We start from the raw sequence: 10,364 nt of genomic DNA, 5'->3' as shown, positions 1-10,364 counted from the left end.
GGGTCTCGATAATAGGCATCGTATGAGCGGGCTTCGCTCCACCGCCCGCGGGGCTACGCGCTGGCAGTCGGGACACTCCTGGCAGTAACGCGCTACATCTTTTCGTACACCGGGCCAGTAAAACCGCGCCACCACTCGCTCTCGCGTTTTGTCCATGCCTAGATGTGCGCCGAGCAAATGTGTGTGGGCCATGAATAAAACCTTACTCACGTATGGTCGCGGTACCACCAGTTGACATACAACCTCCCCCTCGCGTTCGTCGACCCTATACAACAACCAGTGGTGTCAAAAGTACACACATTCGTTACTTAAGTAAAAGTATGGATACTGGATTTTAAAAAGACTCTGGTAAAAGTAAAAGTATCAACTTAACCGCTTTACTTAAGTAAAAGTAGAAAAGTACAGGCTCTAAAATCGACTTAAAGTATAAAAGTAAAAAGTAACCGTAATATATATATATTTTTTGAACATTGAAAGCTAAACTAATGGACCTCATAATTGACACGACTGTAAGAAATAGCTTAATTGAAAGCTGATTAGTGCTTTCAACATGGAGCCCAAGACATGGTAAAAAAATGACATACAAAAAATATAATAATGCTGTCAAGGACCACAAACTCGAAGAGCATGTTTTTCTCAAATTTTATTGGAATTCAAAAACCTCACAACTGAGGTAGTAATATTCATGACATACCCTGGCCTGCAAAACTACCAGGACATTATTTTAGGAGCAACAGACTGTAGAGAACTTGAGTGCCTGTGGAGGAGATAAATAGACTGCGAAGTGCGTATCAGTCTGTGTGGAGTAAGAAAGAGTGTGTGTGTGTGTGTGTGTGTGTGTGTGTGTGTGTGTGTGTGTGTGTGTGTGTGTGTGTGTGTGTGTGTGTGTGTGTGTGTGTGTGTGTGTGTGTGTGAGAGAAAGAAAGAAAGAGTGTGTGTGTGAGAGAAAGAAAGAGAGTGTGTGTGAGGGAGGGATGCTTGTCCATAATCCCCTTCAAAAACTGGGTAGTAAAACTGGAGATAAACTATTGAACTTCCAACACCATTGGTGTCACAGGAGCATTTCGGTCCGTGTGTGAGACAGTGTACGTCAGTAGTTTGTGTAGGACAGAAAGAGTACAATGGCATACCCTATACAATCACCAGAATCTTCTGTTTAGCCTCAAAATAAGCTGATTTTCAAAGTTCTTGGAACCAATACGTGCCCTTTTTGGTCTGAAGATCAGTCCCGCTGCACTAAACAGTCTCTCGCAGGCTGCTGAGGCTGGGAGTGCGGTGTTAAGCCTCAATGAAAGGTTGCATACTGCCGGGAAAGACTTCAGTATCTCAACTGTATCACCTTGGCATCCAAGGTAAATCTCAAGCTGTTTGGCATTTTCTTGGGAACTGGTCTGTTTGATTGCAGAAAAGAAATCATCCTCCTCTGAAGAATGGGAGCTCTCTCCTTGATTCTCCACAACTTGGTCTTTCAAGTGACTTTTGATATAGTCAAGGCCTATGGAATAGAAAAACAAAAATAGGACCAAATTGGACCATGGACCTGGATTAAAACATTGAAATTACAACACTGAAAGATGGCATTATGATTTTTATCAACTTTATATGGCTTACAAATAAAGATTGCTTTTGATTTCCTACGTAATTTCTTATGGTGCATTACGCTTCCAACGCTTTGAGTAGGCGTGGTGTAGGGTGTGGAAATAGCATAAGAGACTTGACTAGTGAGCTAGTTAGCAGGATAGACAGTTAGTATGCTATCTAGTCACTTGTCTTTATATAACATAACAGGAAAACAACAAGCCCAAACACCACAGTCCTGCAATTTTTCAAGGATTAAACTTTTTCTGCTGGTTTCGCTTAAAACGGTGGTCTATGTCACAATGGATTGTCTCCTGTTGAAATGCATGGGAATTAGAATTACGCTTCGCTGCCACGCTGTCATTGGTTTGCACTGTTAGTATGTTAGAGATACTTCAAAGCAGGAATATCCTCTATTAGCTTCTATCAAAAAGCAAACAGTGCAACACTTACCAAGTTTTAGGATGCATTCATCACTGGTCCAGCTAGTCTTGAATTTTGGGACTAGGATTGCTGCAGCAATCAGCTCTGGATCGGCAAGGATCTGTCCGAACCGTTTTTCAATGCCTGCTAGGAGTGCATCAATCAAGGGCCCACAGAACTTTGAGGAAATGCAAAAGTGCTGGAGCTTAGCCTTGAGAAGCGTTATTGTAGGGACCAACCACCCCATATGCACATTGGTCTCTCCTTGAAGAACATCAAGGGCCTTTGCGACCGGTCTCATCGTCTTTGCATATTCTGTCAGAAATGCAATCTCGACAGGAGTGAACCTATTAAAACAACAAATAATAGACACAACATTTCATATTAATTTCATTGAACACCTTCAATTCAATAACAAACCAATTTTAAAATGCTAATCATCTGTGCAGAGGGGTAGTTAATAGATTGTATATAGTGTTTAATAGCTTTTCAATTCAAAGTGAAAAATATATAATTCAGCTTTAAAAATGTAAATGCAGGCAGGTACATACATGGGGATCTTAAGTGCACTGCAAACAGCTGTGATGGCTCCTTCTCCTTGTTCTCTTGCAATTCTCACAATCCTTTCCACTGCTAAGAAAAGTGAATTCCATCTTGTAGCGTTAGGCCTCAAAAGCTGGAGTTTGCAATTTTCTTCAATGATCTCAGCTGCTGTGGTGGATCTGGCGCTCTTATTCCAAAGGCTCCAGCACTTTGAAAACGTTGAACGTGAGACCCGCTTGTACACCGTGCTGACATTTGCCTCCTCAACATCAACAGTTGACACCAGGTTCAGAAGGTGGCAGGCGCAACGATGGTGTTTTGGAAGCTGATACTCCAGGCAGTCATCTTCATCTAATATGGCTCCAGCTTCAACAAACTCCACGCTATCCTGGTCTTCATTATTCTCATCTTCACCACCATCATCATCTTCTTCACCACTCGCTGCTGTAGGTGCTGGATTGTTGATGTTTTCGTTGGTTTGACCATACAATCTAAAAGCTTTTAAAAAATTCGAGCCGTTGTCAGTTGTGGTGCGGGTAATCTTGTCACGGATGTTAAACTCAGTGTGGATCTCATTCAGAGCACTGGCAAGGGCAGAAAAAGAATGTGACCCTTTCAGCTGTTTGCAGGCCAGGGCAGCGCAACATCTCTTCATAGTTTGGGGGTCTATCCAATGGGCTGTGACACCAAGGAATCCACGCCTGTATGCTGTCCAGCAGTCAGTGGTAGTTGCAATGAACTCAATTCCACTTAGAGAAGTTTTCAAATTGATTTTCATTTCAAGAGCAACTTTCTCTACTTTGTTGACAACAGTGTTGCGTGACATCACATTGATGTTGGGCTGAAGATGATGAACCAGATCTACGAAACCCTGTTGTTAGATTAGGTGGGTGCAGGCCTTGGATGATAAAATGAAGGACTTCTTTATCAACACTGGCCTGGGACACTCTTCTGGTCTCCCATAACTTTGCCTGTTTTGGTGGTGGGCCTTCATCTGCTGCTGCATCTGCTCCTGGCTTTCTTTTCTGGGCATTTGCAGTAAGGGTCTTATATCTCCCGAGATGATTAGGGTGTTTTCTCTGTGAAAATAGGCATATTTAGGGTGAGGGTTATCCCTAACCCTGGTTTTACAATTCAGGATGTCTGCATTGCCTGGGGAGAGTTTAGAGTCTACACTCTCCCAAGGCAATGCAGACATCCTTATCTTTTTTTTTTTAGTTTGGTAGCGAAATACAGTTTCTGTGGTGTTTTATTTGGCATTTTGTAAATCCATTGATTTCGGTTGGGAGACTCATTGCTCATTGCAAGGGAGGTTGGTTGTAGTCTTTTCGCTCGGTTCTAGCCCTACTGTCGATACGGCGAACCGAGCGAAAAGACTACAACCAAACATAAACACGTCCGGTTCCGGTTTACGTTTCAATAGTATTTACGGAACGCCAAATAAAACACAACATAAACTGTATTTCGCTACGATACTTGATGATATTGTTAATGCCGGAATTGTCCTCTAAACATGCGCTGATCACGTCAACGCACAACATTTTTTTTTATCAGCCGATCCGCGGATCACTTGCGTCCCGAACCGTGAGGGTTGATCCGTACGGATCACGGGAAACCCGTGAACCGTTGCACCACTACTAGTCAAGCTGTAGCAAGCATTTTAAATCGACCATTATTATAATATAATAATAATACAGAGCTTACCTCTATATGTTTTTTGAGATTAGACGGAGAGTTCTTAAAAGCTGAAAGTACATGGTTCTTTGGTTGGCAAAGTTTGCAGCGCATGCACCATGAGTCGTTTTTGCTTCCCACAATTTCAAACACCTCTTCAAGATAGGGCAAGGGATGTGGAAGCGTTTGATGTCCTCCTCTGTCTTCAGAACCTTCAGCCATCTCACAGTGACAGTTGCCAACAGTATATCTTTTTGACACTGACCGGCTTTGCCGCGCTTTGCATATTTAAGTTAGCCTCTTGTTTTGCGTCATACGCAGAGAAGCCAATGAGTGTTATGGGTTTCTTTGCTTCATCCAATTACGCTCGAAATCAGTATATTTGAATGGCGCACATTTGAAACTTTTGAAACAGAACCGTAACCAAGAGTAACGAGAATGTTTTAAAAATGTAAGGAGTAGAAAGTACAGATAATTGTGTTAAAATGTAAGGAGTAAAAGTAAAAAGTTGTCAGAAAAAAAAATACTCGAGTAAAGTAAAGATACCTAAAATTTCTACTTAAGTACAGTAACGAAGTATTTGTACTTCGTTACTTGACACCTCTGACAACAACCCTCGCTGTGTACAAAAGTGGGGGTGGGTCAGGTGGCTCACTGAGTCCCTCACCTGACCGTCGTGGGCGACCACATGTCCCCACGCGTGCCGCAGGGCATCGTCCCGGTGCTGGGCCGTGGCGAACTGTCCCGGCCGGGCCGAGTTCTCCCCCCCCAGCCTGGGTGAAGTCCGACAGCCCCGTTAGGGGGGAGCTCTCGGGCTCAGCGGGAGTGTTCCCCCTCTCGGAGGCGGTGACGGTGTCGGAACTGGGCCCCGCTCCGTCTCCCGGTCCCGGTCGTCCCTGGCCCCCGGTGGATCGGGCCGGGCTTCCCGGCGCTGACGGACCCTCTCCTCCGACTCAGTCCGCCTGGCGGCCGTTTGGCGGGTCGCTCCCAGGGCTGGTCCGTGGTCTGCGGTGGTCCCCCTGGTCGTCGGTCGATGCGGCGTTCCCGGGGCGGATCCGGTCTCCGACGCGGTCCCTCGGATCGTCGGTCGGCACGGCACTCCCTCGTTGGGCTCCAGAAGCGAGCGAAGATGGGGCAGTCCCGGCCGATCAGGAACGGTACCGGGAGGGTCGGCACTATTCCGGCCCGAGCGACGAAGACCCCCTGGGGTGTGCGTACCACCACGTGACAGGTGTCATACGTCCGGGTGTCGCCGTGCACGCAGGAAACCTGCATCGGGGTTCCCAGTCTACCCCCGGCTAGGTCGGCCCTCACCAGGGTCACGGCACTCCCCGTGTCCAACAGGGCATGGGTATCCTGGTGCATCACCTTGATGGGGACAGTGGGTGAGTCCTTGGCCCCTTGGGCCCAGCAGGTGACCAGCATGCAGGCAGGGTAGTCTCTCGGGGCGGTGCACGCGGAGGGCATGGGGACGTCCCGGGCTAGGTGTCCCCGTCGTCCGCAGTGGTAGCAGCGCCGGGTCTCGGGTTCCCCTCGTTCTCTGGGCGGGGTGGACGGCCTGGTCCTCGACGGCGAGGTCGGAGTTTCTTTCCGGCCGGCCCGGGGAGTGGGTCTCGGGCCCGCCGCCAGCCGCTGTCCCACCTGCCAGTTCTCCAGCTGGCGAACGAGGTCGTCCACGGTCTCGGGATGGTGGTGGGCACACCACCCTCCGGGCGTCGGGAGGCAGCTGTCGCACGGTGTTGTCCACCACGACCCGATCCGCGGGGCTGGGTCCCTCTCCGTCAACCATCCACATCCTGGCTAGCCGACATTGGTGGGCTATCTGGGTCCGGACGGGTCCTCGGACGTCGAACGTCCACTCGTGGAAGTTGAGGGCCCTCGCAGCAAGGCTATGTCCATAGTAGGCCAAGACGGCCGCCTTGAGTGCGGGGTACTGCCCCGCGTCCCCGGGGTTGAGGTCCTGACTCGCTTGCTGGGCGGGACCGGTTAAGAACGGGGCCACTATATAGGCCCACTGGGCCTCTGGCCACCTCTCGGGTTGCAACCTGCTCAAATGTCTCTAGGAAGGCCTCCACATCATCGTCGGGTCCTAGTTTCGTGAGCCGGCTCGTGGGGTCGGCGGGTCGCGGATGGCCTGCTGGGTCAGGCGGTGCACCGCCTCCGTCAGCAGGGCCAGTCTGGGGTCAGATTCTCTCGGGCCGGCTGGTCCTGCGGGTGTCCCGGGGTTCTGCTTCGACGTCCGCGGGTATTCACCTCCGCAAACGGAGGAACCGCACCGAAAAAAAAAAAAAAAAGAAGTAACGAAAAATCACTGCCAATCCCCGGGGTGGGATCCTTACCGTGAGCCGTACTTGGACCGAGATGCCCGCATCCTCCACCATATGTGGTAACTCGGTACGGCAGAGGGGGCTCACAGTAAGGACCAGGCAGGGAATGAGGGTCCAAAGCCTGAAACGGCGGTTTATTTCGCTCGGTAGCAAACAATCCAACAGGTTACACAAGCGCACGAGGTACATCAGAAAAAGGGGTCGCTCGAGACGTGGTCTACGTGTCCGCCGTGCGGCTCATGTGGTAGAAATTAATGATTATATTCTATGGTAAACTATGATTAAAATTAGGCCTGTATATCTAATGGTAGAAAACATGTAAAGCGTCTTGGATTTTGATCCAGGGCTGGTCACGAGGCCTGGGAGTCTTGGGTCAGAGCAGGGGTTGGGGCGCAACCCCCCAGGAGCAGTTGTCTACTGAGACAATGCATGCTGACTCCACTTCGTGGGTCCTAGACTGTCTCGTTGACCATCTGTTTAGAAGTATTTGTGTTTTATTATGTATGGACACCTAGAAAAACAAGAAACTGCTGAGGACTGTGCTTTTGTGTGTTTAAGAAGAGGCTCGAATCTGTTGGCAAGCCAGTGACTTTGCAAACCCACTCAGGCTGTTGTCGTTGTTGTTTTGCTGCACGATAAAGTCTTTTGTCAATTCTTGCTCCGGACCCCTCGTTTTCATTTTACTCTCTCTCTCTTGAATTAGTCTAAGTGTTTTATATCTCGGTTAATCTCCTACATATTTGGCGTCACGACCAGGAGGAAATAGGGACTCGTCAGCTGCCGGGCCAGAGGACGGGACGCGAACGGATCATACGACGAGAGCTCAAGGGTAAGTTGTCTTGCCATATATAGGATAGAGTCGTTTGATCTGTTCTTGCCCCGTCTGAACGCCGAGCAGCAGGTAAAGTGTCTCTTCGATCAAACGAACCAAAATTATAGATAAATGAGCGAGTGAGAGATACGGGGGCTCCGGGAGAGATTGACGTGCGCGCGCACATTGGCCATTCGCGCTCTGTGGTTCTAAATGACCAAGACGCTGTGTGAATCCCTATTTTTGATACGAGTTGTTGTTATTTTAAGTTTTGGTCAAATAGACCTATTATAAAGTCCTGTGGCTGTATTCTAGAGGATCGAATTAGTGGGAAAGTTCCAATAGGACAGTAACAGGTCCGCAGGTCGATTGAAGTGCCTGTTGGATGTTTGAGAGTATCACAGAGAGTTGAGTTGGAATTCATTGCCGTTGATGAATTCATTTTTATTTTAGAGGTCTGCTTGGGATGTCGACTGGTGAATTTCTAGTTCCGATGTTGGCATTTTTGAGAAAGCAGATTCTCGCACTTTTGAATAGATAAGTTTCTTGTCTGTTGGAATTCATTGCCGTTGATGAATTCATTTTTATTTTAGAGGTTTGCTTGGGATGTCGACTGGTGAATTTCTAGTTCCGATGTTGGCATTTTTGAGAAAGCAGACTCTCGCGCTTTTGAATACATACGTTTCTTGATTGGAGTACCGCATGAGTTGGTATTTTGAGGAGTTTCTTGTCTGTTTTTGATCTGGTCGAGTGTTTATGTATTCAGCCATTGTTTTGGAAGAATAGGCTTGTTGTTTGGAGTACCATCCGACCGTTCATATTTTAATCAAAAGGCCAGTTTCTACACTCGGTCAACTTTTTATTTGTAATTAATTACAAACAATTCGGACATTTTTCAATATAAGATAAAGAAATTGTATGAACCGGTTTATTGTCTGTATTTAAGTCGTGTTAGGATTAAGTTACCTCGGAGGTTTTTACGACCCGGTTCATTTTTTGTTGTTGTTGATTCTGTCATAAATAAATTAGGCGGACAGAGAATAGTTAATTTGTTTAAAGTAGTTGATAATCATAAATAAATTAGACGGATAGAGAATAGTTAATTTGTTGAAGTACTGAATAAATGTGTAAATCTTCTTTGACATCGTCGCGCTGACTCTAACTGCACGTGCACGAGCAAACACACAGGGGACGAGCAGGAGCCTGCAGGCCGGGGTTAAAGATAACAGTGAAGGGTGGGGGCCACATTCCAACCTTCGGGAGGGAGACGAACGCTTGGGAAGAGTTCACATTTGTAGCTTAGAGATAGTAAAGTATAGAAAATAACTAGTAGAATAAACTCAAATAAATTTTATTAATAAATAGTGTACTTCAGAATAGATAAATAAAGTAATAAAGTAATAATTAAAAATGGCACCAACAGCGGTAGAGATTTTGAGTAGAGACCGTCTATTGCTCAAAGGTGAGATGAAAAAGATCTGAGAATTGGGAAGAAAGGACAGAAGCAGCAGGTACTATATGGCCCATGGGAGGGACTTTTGATCCAATAATGTATGGGGACATGGAGGTAGTGATAAGGAACTACATAGATAACAGAAGTGGAAAAACGGCCTTAGCGAAGAAGGACAGGGAAAGGTTAGTGCTAGCTTTGTTCGAAGAGGAGGGAGAGAGGTGGCGCTCATTACAACGAGTGGCCAGAAAAATAATCACAGAGAAAGAAGAGGCTCAACCTTTGCCTCTGAAGCTTGAGCCACCGCCGTACAAACCAAATAAGATGTATCCACTGTTAACTGGCAACGTAGAAATTAAAGGGGAAGTCACACTAGATGAAGGAGATAATAAGTGTAACACACAGGGGAATAGGGGCGCACCCATACACATGGACTGTTATGAGGGGATTAGGAAAGCAAGAGAAGAGTGTAGCAATGCTGACACTAGTTATAGTAAGAGTGAGGATGAGGACGAAGATGAGACAAGTGGTGATGAGCACAGTAATAAAGATGTGAAAGATGGTAATGAGCGAATTTGCGAAGGGCCTTCTCCTAGAAAGAAAAGGAGAGGAAAAAACACAAAGACGAGGACGAAGTCTCAGAAAAGGCAAACCAAAAAGAGTACTAAACTCAAGGGGGAGGGGTATAGTGAGAGCCCAGCGACAGAGGAGCCTGGCTGCAGTATATCAGTACTAAGCCCCACACCACTCGAGTTAAATGAGAAACTAAGGAAATCGCAAAGGGGAAAAAAGGCACCCGACACCCTCCCCGGGAATTATCCTATTCTAGTCAAAGGACAACAGGTCCATTTTCAACCGTGGGGTTCACAGGACTTAGAGGGGGTCATTTCTAGACTCCCTAACATAATTAACGGGGCGTCTAAATGGATTAGAACATTTGAGGAGCTCACAGTGGGAAAGCTAATTTAAGTGGGGGACCTGAAAGCTCTGTTGGCAAGAGTATTGGGGTTATCCAAGATGGAGTTTGTACTGAGGAATGGAGGGTTGAATATACTGGATGGAAAATATGATAAGACTACACTTGATCATTACAGAGGGGCGTTGTGGGCCACACTCAGGAGGGAGTTCCCGGTCCGTATGGATCCTAAAAACATGAGAGGTCTCCCCATTGGTGACACAGAGAACCCTGCATCCTACCTGCAGGCCCAAGTAGATAGATGGCGCATGGAGACGGATGAGGATCCTGAGATCCATCCGGTGTTCTCTGTCATGTTTAGAAACTCTGTGATAGAGACACTTCCCAGCCAAATCAAAGCCAAGCTAGAGGATGTGGTTGGACTGTCTACATCAGGATCTCATAGAGATTTTAATGACCATTTAGTTCGCCCAGCAGGTCGCCCAGCAGGGCGCACTTCAAAACCAATATCCACGATTGGCATTTTCTCTCCCAGTACAACAGCCTCAGAGCCAACTGTCACCTACTCCACCTGTTACACATGTGCACATCCATAATTATGGGAACCCCACAAATAAGAATATAAATAATCAACAGCAAGGA

General features: G+C 47.0%; 1 protein-coding gene across 1 annotated transcript; it reads right to left on the bottom strand.

The window, feature by feature from the left end:
- Nucleotides 1–1,487: 1,487 nt before the first annotated feature.
- Nucleotides 1,488–3,370, bottom strand: LOC130393015 (uncharacterized). Its single transcript, XM_056603580.1, has 2 exons — nucleotides 2,553–3,370; nucleotides 1,488–2,348 (listed from the first exon to the last, which is right to left on the bottom strand). The coding sequence occupies exons 1-2, from the start codon at nucleotides 3,368–3,370 to the stop codon at nucleotides 1,955–1,957; spliced, it is 1,212 nt and encodes a 403-aa protein (XP_056459555.1). The 3' UTR covers nucleotides 1,488–1,954.
- Nucleotides 3,371–10,364: the final 6,994 nt, after the last annotated feature.

Source organism: Gadus chalcogrammus, chromosome 12 (genome assembly GCF_026213295.1).
Source record: "Gadus chalcogrammus isolate NIFS_2021 chromosome 12, NIFS_Gcha_1.0, whole genome shotgun sequence".
Classification (NCBI taxonomy): domain Eukaryota; kingdom Metazoa; phylum Chordata; class Actinopteri; order Gadiformes; family Gadidae; genus Gadus; species Gadus chalcogrammus.
Note: the sequence above shows the minus strand (reverse complement) of the source record. Positions and strands in the feature narration are given on the sequence as shown.

Excerpts from the sequence above, each read along its gene's own strand:
- LOC130393015 (XM_056603580.1), bottom strand. The coding sequence starts at position 3,370 with ATGTCACGCAACACTGTTGTCAACAAAGTAGAGAAAGTTGCTCTTGAA. Across the intron at positions 2,349-2,552 it reads AGTGCACTTAAGATCCCCAT|GTTCACTCCTGTCGAGATTG; the intron begins GTATGTACCTGC and ends TTGTTTTAATAG.